The sequence below is a fragment of the Cucurbita maxima genome, unplaced genomic scaffold, assembly GCF_002738345.1.
Source record: "Cucurbita maxima cultivar Rimu unplaced genomic scaffold, Cmax_1.0 Cma_Scf00018, whole genome shotgun sequence".
In the NCBI taxonomy this organism is placed as follows: domain Eukaryota; kingdom Viridiplantae; phylum Streptophyta; class Magnoliopsida; order Cucurbitales; family Cucurbitaceae; genus Cucurbita; species Cucurbita maxima.
In genome coordinates this window covers 4,204,927-4,222,552 of record NW_019272034.1, presented here as the reverse complement: position 1 = coordinate 4,222,552, position 17,626 = coordinate 4,204,927, and the positions used below count along the sequence as shown (strand labels likewise).

General features: G+C 36.4%; 4 protein-coding genes across 4 annotated transcripts; all 4 read left to right on the top strand.

The window, feature by feature from the left end:
* The first annotated feature begins 1,384 nt into the window (after positions 1-1,384).
* Positions 1,385-3,162, top strand: LOC111493372 (protein PHYTOCHROME KINASE SUBSTRATE 1-like). The gene has a single exon (XM_023143058.1). It carries the CDS (start codon positions 1,737-1,739, stop codon positions 2,958-2,960), a length of 1,224 nt encoding a protein of 407 aa, XP_022998826.1. The 5' UTR covers positions 1,385-1,736; the 3' UTR covers positions 2,961-3,162.
* A 3,701-nt stretch (positions 3,163-6,863) lies between these two features.
* LOC111493377 (NAP1-related protein 2-like) lies at positions 6,864-11,201 on the top strand. The gene is made up of 10 exons (XM_023143064.1): positions 6,864-7,110; positions 7,737-7,859; positions 7,956-8,006; positions 8,181-8,252; positions 8,419-8,532; positions 8,618-8,679; positions 10,001-10,058; positions 10,297-10,353; positions 10,469-10,513; positions 10,769-11,201. The coding sequence occupies exons 1-10, from the start codon at positions 6,970-6,972 to the stop codon at positions 10,850-10,852; spliced, it is 807 nt and encodes a 268-aa protein (XP_022998832.1). The 5' UTR covers positions 6,864-6,969; the 3' UTR covers positions 10,853-11,201.
* Positions 11,202-12,199: 998 nt separating this feature from the next.
* On the top strand, positions 12,200-13,580 carry LOC111493375 (flavonol synthase/flavanone 3-hydroxylase-like). Its single transcript, XM_023143061.1, has 3 exons — positions 12,200-12,597; positions 12,699-13,020; positions 13,106-13,580. Exons 1-3 carry the CDS (start codon positions 12,242-12,244, stop codon positions 13,370-13,372), a joined length of 945 nt encoding a protein of 314 aa, XP_022998829.1. The 5' UTR covers positions 12,200-12,241; the 3' UTR covers positions 13,373-13,580.
* Positions 13,581-16,508: 2,928 nt separating this feature from the next.
* LOC111493378 (HVA22-like protein a) lies at positions 16,509-17,604 on the top strand. The gene is made up of 5 exons (XM_023143065.1): positions 16,509-16,639; positions 16,714-16,740; positions 16,824-16,946; positions 17,028-17,265; positions 17,345-17,604. Exons 1-5 carry the CDS (start codon positions 16,578-16,580, stop codon positions 17,405-17,407), a joined length of 513 nt encoding a protein of 170 aa, XP_022998833.1. The 5' UTR covers positions 16,509-16,577; the 3' UTR covers positions 17,408-17,604.
* Positions 17,605-17,626: the final 22 nt, after the last annotated feature.

Here is a 17,626-nt window from a genome sequence, read left to right as displayed (position 1 = left end):
GCTTCAAGCTTGTCCCATAGTTCTTTCGCCATGGTAACCTTCATAAATGGATATTTCTGATCCTTGCCAAGACAGGATCGAATAATTCCACAGGCTTGCCGATTTAATTTCGTCCATTCTGCTTCTGTCATGTCTTCAGGCATTTCCTCTTGGAGAGAGACATCGAGGTCTTGCATGACCAACAAATCGCTAACTTCGCCTCGCCAAACACCAAAATTATTGGTTCCATCAAATTTCTCTACTTCAAGATTGGAACTCCACACTCTCGATCCACGTCGTGATGGTTCTGCCATTTGCAATAATTAATCTGGATGAAACTCAAAAACACAATTCTTGAAAGTTGATTTTCAAGAGAATAACCACGATTGTGAGCACGTCTAATGGTCGATGATGCCCAAGCTTTCACAATACCCCAAAATACCACAACCTAGCTCTGATACCACTTGTTGTGCGCCGAAAGCGGAACAAATGTACTCACAACACTAAATTTACTCACAACACTAAATTTACTCAAGGCATACAATCTGCACAGAAAACTTGATGATTTCAACAGCAGAAAGAATGGCATTATATAGCCTTCTGCTAAACCTAAATATAAACTAACAAGCCTAGAATAGGTCATCTAAATATAAGCTAACAAGCCTAGCAAGACCTTGAGAATAGGTCACCCAAATATAAACTAACAACCCTAAAAATAGAATAGGGCTTATGACAGTGCTTAACACCATGATTGAGGAAAAATTTCCCGACTTCCACCGCGAGGACAAGGTGGCTTCTTGGGACGGGCAGTGATAGACCCCGACCCCAAATCACCGACGAGTATCCACGAAAGAGATGGGAGAAAGGAGGAGTTAATGATGTAATTTTATGAATTTCAAGTAGAGGAGAGGTTGATACCCGATCTAAATAAGAGTGCTCCCGAGGATAAAATGATTAAAAAAACATTTCTTCCTATATCAACAAGGCGCACCTTCCTTTTCAGTAGCTCAATCATAGAAACTTCATAGTTAAATGTGCTTTACTTGGATCAATTCTATATTAGAGGCGGGGAAATGTCGAGGCCATCAGGTGTCAAATCTGAATTTCGAATCCTTATCCAAATCATGAACATGGTCGTTACAAGGTTCGTGAAAATAAGTGAGATAAGTGAGACGGAGATTGAGGAGTAGAGTTCGTTTGTAGGGTTACTTAAAGACCTTTGTAGAGAGAGTGAATTGTAGGTCTTCGAGCATTTCCCTCTCGAAACTCCCTTGACATTGCCAAATTAGCAAATACATAATTCAAGCACGGTCAACATGCACAATAGTGGTTCTGTTTATTGAAGCTCATCTGAAACAGTTGAAGAAATCTTTTAGTTTACAGAACCATATCTACTCTCTAACTGATGCTTAATCTGTTTTGATAAAAGTTAAATCAAGTTGCTAATCTTAACTCATCCAAGTAGGACCCTTCAGTTTTTTTGAAGCCTACTTAAGATGGAACTGGTTTACAACTTGCCACGCTATTTGCAACTTTCTTTGCCTTTATCAGTTTCTTTCTTTCTTAGCTAGTTTTTGCTTTGAAATTTTCCAATAACTCCTCTACATCATCTACGCTGGTCTTTGTCCATTCTGTACTTGTTTCTTGTTCGTTTCTTCTTCATTCTCTGCTCTCTCTTGGCCACAGATTGTGTTTTTTCAACTCCTTGAGCCATTAAATCCTTCAAGTCTCTATATTTATCTGTTTTTCTGTGAACTATGGAAAATGAGTGCAAAACCCATCTTGCCAACGTTTTGATCTCTTCGTATCTTGCACCAAATGAAGACAAATTTGTACAGAAGAATCCTCCTGTGAAGTTTGAACAGCCGCAGCTTCCATCTGCTGTCTGTTCAAATCAGAAGGCTCTATGTGTTAAAAACATAAAAAAGACAGCCAGTGCAGAAGCGGAGATTGGAGTATTCAGAGCTGAAAGGTACTATGGCATGAAACCGGAAGATGACAAAGCAAGAGCTGTTGAGAATTATGGTAGCAACCAGGCAAAGAAGAAAGAACAACGACCTGATGTGCAGTATAGGAGACAAAAGAGTAGATCAGGAACTCCAAGTGTGAGTTCTGAATCAAGTTGGAACAGTCAGGCTGGTTTATTTCCAAGTTTCTTGAGGAATTCATCTCAGAACATCCAAAATAAGACAAAAGGAAGAAGTCTGTTGGTCAACCTTAGCTGCAACAGGTCTTGTGCTGATAAAAAATCTATCCTTGTTCAGAGGAATTTGTATGAGCAAAAAGGTTTGCAAGCTTCAAGAAATGAACAAATTCCTGTCATCATGGATGGAAGAATGAAGTTTCAAACAGCTACTTTGGTGAAACACAAACCAAAAGGTTCAATTTCTGGTGGCTCAACCAGAGAAGAAGAGTTGGTGTTTCCAATTTCAAGCTCTCAGTTACAAACTTTTGCAAAAATGAAAGATGAAGATCCAAGAAAATCCATTGAAGTATTCGGCTCAAACAAGTTGGATAAGAAAGAGTTAATGGCTAAGAATCGAGAGAGGAAGCTGTCTGTTCTAAAATGGGATGCCATCCCAAAAGCTAAGGCCACTCAAACTGCTCCAAGAACTGATCAAATGACTGAAGATACTGGGAGTGATGCAAGTTCCGATCTGTTCGAGATCGAAAACATATCTGGAAGCCATGGAAGGCCATTCACAAGGCAAACTTCAGATCTTATATCAAGCTCCATGACAGCTTATGAGCCAAGTGAAGCTAGCATTGAATGGAGTGCAGTCACTGCCAGTGCAGCTGATTTCTCATCTGTTGCAGACTATGATGGAAAGGAAGCCACAGCCAATAAGCCTAAAACCACAATAGTGAAGGATTTGCAAAAAAGTCACCCTGGTGGACTGTTAGGATGTAAAAGTGACAAGTCTGTCAGCATAGCTCAAACTACATACAGAAATATCGAGAAGCTTAAAGCAACAGGTTGAGCTGAGATTAATATGAAAGCTTATGATTTCCCTATCAAAGTTATGTTAAATAGCATTACTATGTCTCTAAATGTGCATCAAATAATGAAGTTTCCATTAAACACCTGTACTGATAAGCACATTTTGTTCTTCCATGTTTGGTTTCTTAGTTCTAAACTGAGAGATGCTTTTCAAATACAACCATGGCCTTTTAAGGTGGCCATATAGCTTCATTATTTGTCCATAAAAGAAAGAGAAAAGTGAAGGCCCTACAGGTAATGCGTGCCTAACAAAGCGCACATCGTTGAAATTATGTCCCTAACTGCTGCCTATGGCTGCAAGATATGTGTCACCAAGCTTTATATAGATATCCGACAGGACTGAATTGTTATGTCTGTATGATATGGCTATTAAAATATATTTGCACCAGTAAATCTGGTTCAGACTTTATGTCCAAGTGGATCAGAACTGTTGAGTTGTTGATTAATCTTAAAACTCTCGCATGTTCTTGAATAAATGAAGAATCCCAATTAGGAAAAGTAATAAGATCTTGTGTAAGTGACAAGTATAGTGTTTAGGGACAAGATCCTCGTGTCTTGTAACATCAAAATTTAAGGAAAAACAAGTTTATACTTGCGTTTGGAGGGTAAGAAAGTTTGAATGAGTAGTGGAAACTTTCAGCTGATTAAGTGATGGAACAAGGAAAAAAAATTTAGGTGGAGCAAGTTGGGTCGGCAGCATTAAATTCTGCAACCATCTCACTGCTATGGTGGATCCCATAGGTCTTTTCCTTCCCTATCATTGCACAGAAACTGGGTTGGAAATGTAGTAAACTCTGCATCCACCACGATTTGCCAAAATCCGTAAACAACAAACACCGCTAGCAGATATTGTCCTCTTTGAAATTTTTCTTTCTAGCTTTCCCTCAAAGTTTTTAAAACACGTCTGCCCAGGGAGGTTTCCACACCCTTAGAATGTTTCGTTCTCTTTCCCAACCAGTATGGAATCTTACAATTCACCCCATTCGAGATCCAGAGTCCTTGTTGACACTCGTTCCTCTCTCCAATCAATGTAGGACCCCTCAATCCACCCCTTTTGAGGTCCAGCGTCCTTGCTGACACACCGTCTCGTGTTCACCTCCCTTCGGGGCTCAGCCTCCTCGTTGGCACATTGCTCGATGTTTGCCTCTGATACCATTTGTAACAACTAAAGCCTATTGTTAATAGACAGTGTCTTCTTTGGACTTTTCCTTTTAAACCTCCTCTACCCCTTATAAATAATGATTCATTCTCTCCCACAACTGACGTGGAATTCAACGAATGAGGAAGGGTATCCACCCAACTTTGATGAGGAAAAAGCAGTGATTGTGACATAAGGGAGGTGAAAGTAAAAAAGAAGAGGCGTTTTGAGAAGGGGTTGTGATGAGAAGGATGATTAGTGGGGAAAGCTATTGCAGAAGTATTGTTTATGGATGAATGACAGCACTTACTGAAACAAAACTAGGAACTTGGGATTGGTGGAAAGAGAATATGTGATGTTTGCCACTAAAGGAGCAAGTTACTGTGAAATTTACCTGATTGGATGCTAACACACTTGCCAACCAAGCAGAACTCACATAACTTCTAAGTTCATCTGCATAGCCATTACAGGGAAATGAGAGTTTATAAGCCCATGTGCATGATGTGACAAAGAAGAAATACAAAGAAGTAGGTAAAATAAGTTATAAATGCACATGAGAGAGAGAGAGAGAGAGAGAGCATTAAATTAATTTGAATTGAAAAGAAAAAGAGAACATTTGAGCCTCTTGTGGCTCAATAATAAACTTGAGGGCATGGTCCAATATGGAAGGAATGTTATTGAGGGGACCAAATTGGAGGGTTGATTGATATCAAACCAGTAAGCTAAAAGGCATGTAGATAGTGAATAGTAGCTTCATTTGAACCACTTAGAATGAAAGAATGATAAAGCCTCTACCTCCCTTTCCCCTTCCATTTCTAAAATTATATCCCAATCAATACAATTATTTGTGTAGTTGGAAGGAAAAGGAATAAAGAGCTATCTCTTCTTGGAACCCAACGATAAAACTTCTGAATTTTAATGCATGAGTAGGTCTCAATCAATGCTGCTCAAGTTTCAAATAGGCATTCATAAGCGTTTTGGATATGTAAATCCCAAATTTTGTTGTAGTTCTTCGGAAGTTGATCTAACAATCTAAATATATCGAAGAATAATCTCAAAACTATAAGAAACCACTTCAAATGAAAGTAAGATTTGAGTTACCTTGTTGATCAAATATTAAAGCAAGAATACTTGTTTGAGATCCAAATCATTCTTCAAGGAAGATTCATCAAGTTAACGCTTGAATGATTCTAAACATGCAATATAAATTACATTAGAATTGCAAAGAAACTTATTCATTTATGAAAAGAAAGTACAAATGCTCTTTTCATGTCTCCCGGTCTATATTTCAATAATAACATATATGACTTTATATAACCTCAAAATGAGTCTTGAGAGTTGTAACATTTATATTTTAGGCCTATAATTAGTCGGGTGTAATATAATCTAAAAGTAAATAAAAAGTCTTTAAATATATTAAGTTCATACTCGATAATTGAGATGCCTTTGTCTATGTCAAGTTGGGTTCTTGGAAAAAGTCATGGGCTTAAGAACATAAAGGCGTGTTCTCCCGTTTCAATCTCAAATTTTATAAAAAATGAACTGTCAAAGAAACTTAGTCACTCTTGATCTTTTACGAGACATTTTTTGAGTTCTACCTTTCCTATTTTATGATCATAAAGTATTTTAAAGAAACCAGTTACGGATATGCACTCGAAATTTGTAACCATTAAAGCATAAATGAAGTTTATTCTTTTTTAATGTGACATGTATTCTAACATTTTGAACAACATTTTCATCGTATCTTTCTTATAGTTTATATTGTAACATTGATTTGTTGATTTATTCTAAAGTTACTTTCCTTTTCCTTTTTTTACTTTTTAATTTTTCAACTCTAAACAATTTCTTTTTTTTTTTCCTTTTAATTTCGTTTTCTGGTTTATTTTAATATAATTCTTTATTTTTTTTTTATTTTTTATTTAATTATTATATTCTATTTAATAAAAATTAATTTATCCATCAATTTTGGAAATTCTAAAAAGGCGAGATGTTGGGAATAGAGAAGATAAATGTTAATTAAAATACTTCTGTTTTATGTTGGGAGGAGTGAGATAAATTAATTATATTTGATTTTTTTTAATATAACATATTTAATTAATTATTCAATTTATTTATGGTAACCCATATTTACCAGTAAAATTTTATATAGTTTTATTAAATTAATTTATATAAGAATAATTTTTAGGATGGATCGATAAATATTCAAAATCCTAAACTTTTAAATATTTTTTTTATTTATTTGAAATTCTAAATAGCATTTTCATGTTATACGAACACAATTATTTAATTCACAAATATTCTATTTATAAGTATTATATCGTATTTTCGAACATCACAAAACTTCAAAATAAATGATTTAAAAAATATTACTAATAAAACTTTTTAAAGATGAAAAATATTTTTGAATTTCTTTTTTATTTTTAAATTTTAGGATATTTTTGAAAATATTGAAAGTTTATAATATTATTTTTAGATAATAACAAAAAAATAAATTACTCAAATATAATATTATTATCCGATTAAATTAAACCAAAAATAGTTTTAAAATTCATAATTGTCAATCTGGTTAAAAGAAAAAAAAATGAATTAAGAAAAAGAATTAGAGGGAATTGAGGAGCATCGGTCAACAGAAGTTCGTTGATTTAGTGGGTACATATGATTAGGTGGCAAGAGATGATTGGGTAAAGTACTAGACCCGAGATTCTGTAATCGGAGCAGATTTAAACTCCCAAAACCCTAACTTGTGTGCTCTGTGTCATTGACAATAATCTCCGAGTCCCCAACGAAAGAGAGCACCAGGACCGGTAGGGTTTTAGATACACCACTTTCTGGGTTTTAGCAGCTCTTCCCCATGCCGAACAACATGGTTGCTGATAAGGGCAAGAAGGCTAAGCACTCCGACAAGGCCGAAGACGACAATTCCGAGGTCATCGATGAGAAACTCGTCATCTCTATCGAGAAGCTGCAGGAAATTCAAGACGAGCTCGAGAAGGTATTGGTTGATTCAATGCTTATTTGCGCTTTCACTGTATCATTCTTTCTGGTATCGTTTTTTGGTTCTTGCGAACCCTGTGTTTGGCGTTTACCTGGAGGACAATGATGCGAAGCGATAATCGCTAGTTTCTGATCTATGTTTTGTGTTTTCTTGTGGCAATTGTGGTGGATGGGTTTGGGTTCACATTAACTCTATTGGATGCTTCCGAATTTTCTTTTACGGGGCCATTTCTTCTATTTTATGACAATTGTTGCTCAAAGCTTGAGGCTTTTTTCATGGATTTGTTTGAGAATGTCAATGCTGGCGTTCAATTGCTTTCATCTGCTCTTGGGAAATCTGATTGTTCGTTCTTAAGACCATTGAGAACGAGTGGCGTTCAATTCGCTCTCATTGATACCCGGATAAAATGAATTACGTTAAATGTTCATCTTGATTACACCCTGCGAGTTCATTGTTCCTGCGACCCAACAGCTATGAAGTTTGGGTTGTAACTTAGGTTGGGTGTTTCTGTTATTTCTATGCCTGTACGTGCCCCTAAATACTGGGGCAAGATGGTATCTTGTTGATAGGGTCATATAAGTTCTGTTTTATAATCATGTTGTTTATTTGGTTTGATCTTCAAGATCAATGAGGAGGCCAGTGATAAAGTCTTGGAAGTGGAGCAGAAGTACAATGAGATACGAAAGCCTGTCTATGACAAGCGGAATGAGATCATCAAATCAATTCCTGACTTCTGGCTAACAGCTGTTAGTGATATCCTCTTAAACTTGTCATTTTTGAATTGATTATGAGCTTGTTGTCATTCTGAAGAGTTTCATAACTGTTTCTTCCTCAACATGCAGTTCTTGAGTCATCCCGCTCTTTGTGAACTTTTAACTGAAGAGGACCAGAAGGTATGGTTTCTCTTTTTTTTACGTTAATTTGTTTTCAAAATTGTGAATGAAATTGCAAGTAAAATTCTCGATCATAATAGTGAAACTAATTTTGAACTCTCACAATTTGGTTATGATATTGTGAGTGTCTAAATGTCCATTAAATGTCGTTCACTGTGTTGCATCTTGTGATAGATATTCAAACATCTCACCTCCCTGGAAGTCGAAGATTTTAAAGATGTCAAATCGGGTTACTCAATTACCTTTGTGAGTTCGAATTATTCCTCTATCTTGCACCCTTACAGTTATTTTCCTCCATTTCTCTTTTGTCCTTTATTGCTATTTTTTGTCTTTTTGTCCTTACATTCTATGCCAATTTTTTCAACCAATGAACACCTTCAGGAGTATTTGTTTTATTTCTTTGATTCTTCAGAACTTCAACACCAACCCTTATTTTGAAGATACAAAGCTGACGAAGGCCTTCACCTTTCTTGATGAAGGAACAAGAAAAATTAATGCTACATCAATAAAATGGAAAGAGGGAATGGTGAGAGTTGTTTTCTTGGATTAGTACTTGTATTAATTAGTCTAATATTCTCACTAATTGTTTATTGTACTCTATATATCTGAAGGGCTTACCTAATGGATTTAATCATGAGAAAAAAGGGAACAAACGACCCCAGGCTGAGGAAAGGTTGGTTGTTAAAACCTGTTTATCAATGATCAACATAAATATATATATGGTTATTTGTGAAAGCCGTTACTGTACTATCTGATTTTTGCTGGTTCATTTGTTATACAGCTGTCATCCAAAATCCGGATTAGCTATTTGAATCAAAACTATTGTAATACTTGATTCCAATGAGGCATTTTATTTCTATATGCTAGAAATCTGTTCTCTATATTCACTAGACTGAATTGCATTATAGAGAACAGATTCTAGCATTTCATAAACATAATTTAACACTTCAGATAGCATATTAACTTTTGAGAATATGTAGAGCATAGAACTAAATGAAAGAACGGTTAAGATAAAATCCAGCATCAAGAACACAAGAGATGATAGAAGATTTACTGGAAAGAAAATGTTCAAAAAAACTTGAGAGGGAATGGAAGGAAAGGAAGAAAAGCTGCCAAGTTTCTTACAGAGGAGATAACTGAAAACTGAAGTCCAAATCTCCGGGAGATGGGGAAAATAACTGACAGAGCATTTAAAGGAAAAGAGAAAGAAAAGAGTGGGTGGAAGTAAGTGTATGTTGTAGTAATAATTTCGGTGGCTTGCTATTTTATCTCATCTTCTCTTCTTTCTTTCCCTTTCCAATTATTTTTTTTACCTGATTTCAGTTTCCACAGAGATCTAGAGATTTGTATTTGAGTTGATAATAAATAGGAATATAGCCACAGAGATATAAGCTAAAAAAATGGGGTGGTTTATCAAGTGTATGCCTCGAGTCTTATTCTAGTACCACAGTTCTAAGATTGCCTCAAGGCTAAGGTCTCAAATGCAAATTATTAAGATTAAGAACATGCATTTGATTCTCATTTTTATTCTGCAAGATCTTGATACATTCAGAAACATCCATGATGGGGGAAAAAACCCTTCTGTTGGATGATAATTCATCAGTTTGAATGATTGATTAGTTCTAGATTAGTGTTTAATTTGGACACTGTTATACTTCTCTTCTCTTATTTTTTGAGCACTGAAGTTTAATTTACTACCATGCATATTGGGTTTGTAGATCTGGAGAATTTGAGATGGAATTACTTTTTTTCTTCTTTTGTTAAAAGGATTTTTTATTTTTAAGTTATTTGTATTGAAAAGTTTCAAAATAGAAGGAAAAGGTCGTGTATTAGTCTGATGTCGTCGTAGACTCAGCTGTAATTTACTATCAAAGAATGTAGTTGCAAGTGGCGTACTCCTGTGGAAGAATGAGGAATATGCCTGAATGTGTATATATATTTATTTATTTTCCATGATATCACTGGTAATACACTTTTTCCTGTTTTGGATGCAGCTTTTTTAGCTGGTTTAGTGATACAGAACAGAAAGATATTGACGACTTTCATGATGAGGTAAGATGAGAATATATTGCATAATCTTCAGATCACCCCTACAAAATGTTGTTTATTTGAATATGATGTTTGCATCACTCGGAGCAGGGCAGCTCATGGCGTTAGATTACATATCTCACCAAGACACGCGCACACAAATCTTTCCATATTAAAAAATGAGGAAAAGTATAATCATTACGATTATTGCCCTTTCACTTTAAAATAAAAGCTATGTTTTAAAATTCTCTTTTGGTTGCAGGTTGCAGAAATCATCAAGGAGGACTTATGGCCTAACCCTTTATCCTACTTCAATAATGTATGTTTATTTCTACTTCTAGGTTTCCCTCTTCTCATCACACAAGCTGAAATTGTTTTTGATTGATGTTTGCTGCATGACTATTTTCTCTAACAGTTGTTGTACTGTGATACAGGAGGCTGATGAAGACGAATTGGAAGAAGAAGAATCTAATGAAGAGGTGAAGAAAAATTGTTTTTGATTGTTATCGTATAGTTCACTCATGGCTGTTCTGTAGTCTTTTGTGCGTCTGTTTCTCCATTGCTTCTTTGATGATGACTTTGTTGCTCATTGTTGATATTTCCGTGGAGAGTGGACATAAAATGGTCTTGGGATTGGGGGGTTGAGTTACTTGTTGCTAATTGAGTTCGACTTTCCAAGTGAGCTGATCATCATTTTCTATTTACCTCCTTACCTAATTTGTTCATGTTAGCAGGGAAAGGAAGATGATGACTCTGATGAGGACGATGACGACCAAGACGACGACAATGAGGCAGGTGACGATGAAGATGATGACTAGACAACTAGTGAAGTTTACATCTCTCCAAATGGCTCATTTCTGTAATAGTTGCTCAAGTATGATGTGGTTGGTAAAAGGAGAATGTTGATCGTTTCTTGTGGTAGCCTTCTTCCGGTGGGTTTGTGAGTTCAGTCGGTCAGGCATTTCAACGCGACTCTACTTTCTCCCTAAGAGCCCTTTCGTTTTCTTCTTCTTCTTCTTGTTGCCTAAATTACTCTCTAATATATAGATTGTTGAGAATATTATGGTTTCAATCTTATGTTTTGTTCTAATGCTAACATTGGAGTAATGGTGTGTAAAGTTATTTGGATTCCCTCTTAATGCATATGTATTCATTCTGTTTTTCCTCTCATCCTCTCAAAACCTCCACTTGGTGACCTTGGTTCTGTTGTTGCCATGGCTGCTATTCATTCGGTGTAGTTCAACAATATCAGGTCTTGACTCTTCCAACACAAAATTTGATACATTCCATTCCTTCATCCCCAAAATTTGGATTTCTTCGAGATAAAATTACACATTTTTATGCAATATGAATGATCAAATTGGTGTTGTTTCATGTTTTCTGTGAAGGGTGGGTCCTGCAGAGCCAGACACGAGTGTCATTCATTCCAAGGTGTTGTTGCCATATAAAAGAAAAACCAAAAAATACTTCATTAGACTAAATGGATGAGGACGAGCTGTACCTGACACTTCTGGGAAATGATGACCACCTTACACTTGTATGGACAATCGCTTTTCCTTTCTGAGAGACGTGCCAAGCTCTGCAGTACTTTGCACGTTTGATTCAGCTGTGTTTATCTCAGATTACATTTTTTTCCCAATTTTTGTCGCATCATAAACTCAAAAATGACTTGTTAGACACTGATATTATATGTCACGACCACACTTTTTCGTGCCTCGTATTGCCAAAGTTACAATTTGCATGTTTTAACATGTTACTAGACTAAAAGACTTGTGTTGTCCATACGAACGTGATTCAATGATGATTGACATAAATGTATTTGTTTAGATACGTTGTATTTAACCTTTATTTTCTGTTTTTGTTTCTATTTTTCTGCATCAGTTGTCCACTTAAAGAACCTGCCAAAGATGAAAATTTTCAAATAGGAAGGTAGTTCAAAAGCTTAACTTTTATCCTTTTTTTTTTTGGTTAGAAGAATTAAATTTTTTACTTAACAGACTCAAAATTAATGGGGGGAAATTTTTTTTTTAGGCAAAGGCAAACATAGCAGGATGAAATCAAAAACTTACAAAACCCTCTTCAAAATGACCAAAGCATGCCTACCAACTGTCATTTTCCATCCTTAGCGGCAGTCTTTTGTTGGGTATAAAATTGCATAAAAAGAAAATGCTTCCACATCACTCTGCAACTTAAGAACTCCTTCGAAAATGGCTAACACAGGCATCCCTACTGTGGACGTTTCTCTGTTCTTAAGTGAAGGTGAAAACGAAGCCAAAAAACAGGCCATTCAAACCATAACTGAAGCTTGTTCAAGCTATGGCTTCTTTCAAATTGTGAACCATGGAATCCCCATTGAATTTCTTAAAGAAGCTCTGCAACTGTCAAAAACATTTTTCCACTACCCTGATGAGATAAAGCTTCAATATAGCCCCAAGCCTGGGGCTCCCCTTCTTGCTGGCTTCAACAAGCAGAAGACAAATTGTGTAGACAAGAATGAATATGTCCTCGTTTTCCCTCCTGGATCCAAATTCAACATCTACCCACAAGAGCCACCACAATTCAAGTGAGTTTTTTGAGATTTGGGTTCTGTTCTTTTGATCTTGCACGTTATGTTGGATTCAAAATGGTTTGGTATGAGTATTATAAACATTTTGGTTGTGGCAGGGAAACGCTGGAAGAGATGTTCCTGAAACTAAGCGATGTGTCCTTGGTTATAGAGAGCATATTGAATGTGTGTTTGGGGCTTCCTCCTGGTTTCCTCAAACAATTCAACAACGACAGAAGCTGGGACTTCATGACTAATCTCTACTATTACCCTGCAGCTGATGTGGGAGAAAATGGCCTCATTCACCATGAAGATGCAAACTGCATCACTTTGGTGATCCAGGATGATGCTGGAGGCCTTCAAGTCCAGAAGGACAGCGAATGGATTCCAGTCACCCCTGTTGAAGGAGCCATTGTTGTGAACGTGGGAGATATAATTCAGGTAAAAGAACACTGTTGTTAAACATTGAAGGAGCCATTGGGCTAGTGAGAGATCTGTTTGTTTGAAAAATTTTGTTTTAATGAAGGTGTTGAGCAACAAGAAATTCAAGAGCGCCACACACAGAGTGGTGAGGCAAAAGGGAAAAGAGAGATATTCTTTTGCATTCTTCCGCAGCTTGCATGGAGACAAATGGGTGGAGCCATTGCCAGAGTTCACTAAAGAAATTGGAGAGAAACCTAAATACAAAGGATTTGAGTTCAATGAATACTTAGCATTGAGATTGAAGAACAAAACCCATCCACCTTCAAGAGTGGAGGATGAGATTAGCATCAAACATTATGAAATCAATTGAAAAATATATGTAAGAACAGAACCAACCACAGAGAAATAATGTAGAAGCACTTCCTGCTGTCTCTATTTGTTGCTTTTACTGTCATGAAAGCTCGAGAGAGCCCTTTAAACTCGCTTGTTGTATTGTCATTTCATTTCATCATCCTACACTATGTTCTGTCTTTATATTAGAAATGTATGAAGAGAGAAAAAAAACAGTGTTTAGTGGACATAGTTCATATTTGTTTCCCTTATCTTTTTATTATTGTTCTTGTTCGGAAGCTTAGGTTGATTTTGGATTACTTTTGGCAGCAAGCTTCACATCATCATCCCTCAAAATGCCAAGTTCCAGAAACACACACTGAGAGAGAGATTCAGGTTGAGGTTGGTATCTCAATTTTCGCTCTTTTCTTGATGAAACTTGTTCATTCTTGACCCATTAGATTGGTGTGGAATAGTGTTAAAGCTTTGCTGAATGTTATGTTTGAGAATTCTGATTAGCCTTGGTGATAATTTAGGCCTCTATCATGTCACTTGTTTGAGCATGTTGGACGTTTATATATGTATGATATACTCGTAGGAGCTTGTTATAGGAGCTAAACACCGTGTATACCCAATTAATGTTTGGATATTCGTTTTATGCTCTCTAGAGAGTATGAAAGGATATATGAATGAACATGAGATGTTGTTTTACGTTTCCTTAGTATCAAGTAGGTATGATTGGGGAGTAACCCCTATTCGTAAACTTTTCTAGAGCGGTTAAGGTCTACTTGGTATGCAAAGTTTAGTTGTCACCCACAAAGGGCCCATGTATGGAGAAACAAGTGGTCGAAGTACTTGTGTGTTTATTAGAGCATGGATTACCTCGTACACACAAGACTTACCCCAAGTTCCATTACAAGGGTAATTTGAATTACGCTCAATTAGTTCAAGGTTGATGATAGATTTAGGAAAACGAAAACATAGAGCTAAGCATATCCGAAATAGAGGGCTTACGTATACACCCCTAGGAGTATACTGGGGTTAGGTATACCCTCCTTTATAAGGTTAGCATAGGCTACATGTCATGATAATGGCTAACGTTAGGGTTACCATATTAGTACATAGTTTAAGAAACCGTCACAAGGTCAGAAGGAAGAAGTTTGCTAAGAGCGTACAAGTACGTTGCTTACAGAGTAGTTTATACTCATTCTTGCTACCCTTTGTTTTTTAGATGGGATATGGACGATTGTTTGATGATACGAGTATACAAGTCGGGCAGTTGTTGGAGGTATCCATAGATCAATTATTTTTCCTTACGTGTCCCTTCTAAGATTCTTTAATGTTATTAACTTCAAAACTCAGGCTATTCTTTTTCAGATTATGCTATTTTATTTCAGATTTAGTGTTGTATTTGAATTTCAAATTCCTTTTATTCGTGCTTTATAAATTTGAAAATTTGTACGGACTGTGGTTTCAATTTATTTGTAACCATGATAAAGTGGGTTGTGGGTCGTGTAACATATGTCAACTACATGTGGTTCAAGAGTACATTAATAACGTCAAATTATAAATAAAATAATCAAAACTATTATTAAAGTTGTATCCAAATATTAAAAATTAATAAAAACGAAACACGTTAAATAGTGAGTCAGCAATGTCCATAGCATGTCCATGTCCATAAATATTCTTGTCGAACACACATGTTCATAGCATATCCATGCGTATCCTTCTTCAACACTTGTCTAATATGGACACTTGACCTAAAATGAAGTTTTCGTGATCCCTTGATAATCTCTAACAAGGTCACATCAAATCTGAAAATTCCAAACAAGTAGTATCGATAATCATTCGTAATCGAGTCAGCTATCTTCTCGATTGTCACTCCTTGGCGTTCTTCTTTTCTACCTTCTAAGACATATGTACTCCCAACAACAATCCAGTTGCAACCAACTGCAGTTGAGTCGATACCGTCCGCTGTGAGTTTGCAGTAACAATGACCGTGATCGTTTAAAAGTTTTTTTTTGTAATTAAAAAATGTTTGAACCCAACAACCCAATTTGAAATACTAAATTATTACAAGGACTAAAGGACTAGAGCATTGTACCAAAGTTGCAAATCAACACAAAAAATAATAATAATAATAATAATAATTAAATTGGGTTAATATCGATAACTATTTGATTTTTAAAAAAATTAAACTTATAAATACTACTTATCTCTTCTTATTTTATCGTTTACTTATAAACGGGGTCAGAGGCTTAAGCATATGTTGCCCAGTTGTAGGCGACGTGAATTTAAATTGGTTTGACTTACTCGGTGTTGAGAATAAATGCTGCACAATCGCAAAATCAATTACCTAAAAGTTTGATTGTGACAAGTGGAGCCCTAGTACACCATTGAGCCTGGTACCTAAACAGTCATATCTCAATACTCAACTGTTTCACTAATAATCCATGAGACATACCTCCTTGTTTTGACCTGAAGCTTGAGCCCCACCATTGTGCTTACAAATTGCATCATAAAAAGCTTCATCGAGTGGCTGACTTCTTCAGCAGACTGAGCCTGCTGTCATTACTGCTACCGGGACTGCCACCATACCTGCTAACTTCAACTCTCTCAATACTTCCTTACCAACATTCACAGTTACCATCTCTGTCCGTTAAAATCATATCTCCACCCGTAATACAAAAAATGTCTCAAAATCTATTTTTGAGGGAGACATAGTATTAATTTTCCACCACCCTTGGGCCCTATGGCCTAAACAAACTACTTTGTAGTACATGTGTGGGTCACCATTAAGTATGAGCATTGTGAGACAAGTGTCTTGGACATCTTCATTTAAAATGGGATTTTCAAGGACAATATCTTACGACCAGGTATGTCGAAATTGCGCCTCTACCCATATATAGGAAGTTGGATTATGCACCTGTTATCTAGAATAAACTCCAAATGACCCAATGATATGAACAACTAATAACAATATTGTCTCTTCTTAACACCCTTTGGTTAGAGGTTTGATTATGTCAATTGGACTCTTGGTTCGCCTTCCACCGACTCCAACTTTTGATTGATTTTCTATTTCTTTCTTCCAATGACACTTGTTACTCTTCTTTGTTTACCACGCACGCACCACCACCGCTTCCTCACCTTAACATCCAAACCAACAATAACAAAACTTCAAACACAACCAATTCATTTCTTATTCTCTTCCTGGGTTTTCAACATTTTCATATATTCACCCGAACATGGAACCCGGAGCTGCAAATTTCTTTAAAGTTATTCTTCAAAACTTCGACGTTCTTGCTGGGTATCTCTCTATCTCTCTCTGTTTCTTTTTTCCAGTGCATGATACTGACACATTGGCATTGATTTGATGTGCAGGCCTGTTCTTGGTCTTGTCTATCCTCTGTAAGTTTCATTTTCACTCTCTGCTGTCGATTTGGACTGAATTTGATCATTTTCAATACTGGGTTTTGGGCTTGTTCTTGCAGATATGCTTCAATCAGAGCCATCGAGACTAAATCTCAAGTCGATGATCAGCAATGGCTTACTTACTGGGTTTTGCACTCTATGCTCACCCTCTTCGAGTTAACCTTCGCCAAGGCTCTTCAATGGTAAGGCGTTGAGGCAACTTCTGGTTACTCAATTGCTTTGAATTTGATTTGATTTGTTCCATTGAAACTTCCTCGTGACAGGATCCCACTATGGCCATATGCTAAGCTGGTTGTTGTCTGTTGGTTGTCTTGCTTCAATGGAGCTGCATATGTGTACGAGCAGTACTTAAGACCTTTAATGGTGAACCAGCAGAACGTGAACGTTTGGTATGTTCCTAAAGGAAAGGACCCTTTGAACAAGCGTGAGGACATCATCACAGCTGCAGAGAAATACATTCAAGAACATGGAACTGGAGAACTTCAATACATGCTTGACCATGTCAGCCTTTACCCTTCTCCCATTAGTTCACACACCTTCTAACGCCTAAACTGATGTATTTCTTCTTCTTCCATTACAGGCCGAACTGAACAGTAGAAATGGCAGCAGCTATTATGGTTATGCAGAGGAATATGAATACTGAAAACCAAGACTAAAATAAGAGTTGGGAGCTCAAAACATGGCTGAAAGGTTTCTCCTTGGTTGTCTATATGTTTTTGGTCTGTAAAAAGCTTGTCTCTTTCCATTGTTGTAGTATATGGTTTGTCCTGTTTTTGGTCTTTGTTGTAATATCAAAGCCTACTCAATAAACGTCAAGAGAAGTGTAGTTATTATTACCAATTTTCACTGCAATCAGACAATA

What these genes read in the sequence shown, in the direction of transcription:
- LOC111493372 (XM_023143058.1), top strand. Translation starts at nt 1,737, where the DNA reads ATGGAAAATGAGTGCAAAACCCATCTTGCCAACGTTTTGATCTCTTCG.
- LOC111493377 (XM_023143064.1), top strand. Translation starts at nt 6,970, where the DNA reads ATGCCGAACAACATGGTTGCTGATAAGGGCAAGAAGGCTAAGCACTCC. An exon ending in CGACCCCAGGCTGAGGAAAG is followed by an intron (nt 8,680 to 10,000) that starts GTTGGTTGTTAA and finishes TTTTGGATGCAG; the next exon opens with CTTTTTTAGCTGGTTTAGTG. An exon ending in CTTTATCCTACTTCAATAAT is followed by an intron (nt 10,354 to 10,468) that starts GTATGTTTATTT and finishes ACTGTGATACAG; the next exon opens with GAGGCTGATGAAGACGAATT.
- LOC111493375 (XM_023143061.1), top strand. Translation starts at nt 12,242, where the DNA reads ATGGCTAACACAGGCATCCCTACTGTGGACGTTTCTCTGTTCTTAAGT. An exon ending in CAAGAGCCACCACAATTCAA is followed by an intron (nt 12,598 to 12,698) that starts GTGAGTTTTTTG and finishes TGGTTGTGGCAG; the next exon opens with GGAAACGCTGGAAGAGATGT. An exon ending in ACGTGGGAGATATAATTCAG is followed by an intron (nt 13,021 to 13,105) that starts GTAAAAGAACAC and finishes GTTTTAATGAAG; the next exon opens with GTGTTGAGCAACAAGAAATT.
- LOC111493378 (XM_023143065.1), top strand. Translation starts at nt 16,578, where the DNA reads ATGGAACCCGGAGCTGCAAATTTCTTTAAAGTTATTCTTCAAAACTTC. An exon ending in AACTTCGACGTTCTTGCTGG is followed by an intron (nt 16,640 to 16,713) that starts GTATCTCTCTAT and finishes TTTGATGTGCAG; the next exon opens with GCCTGTTCTTGGTCTTGTCT. An exon ending in CTTGGTCTTGTCTATCCTCT is followed by an intron (nt 16,741 to 16,823) that starts GTAAGTTTCATT and finishes TTGTTCTTGCAG; the next exon opens with ATATGCTTCAATCAGAGCCA.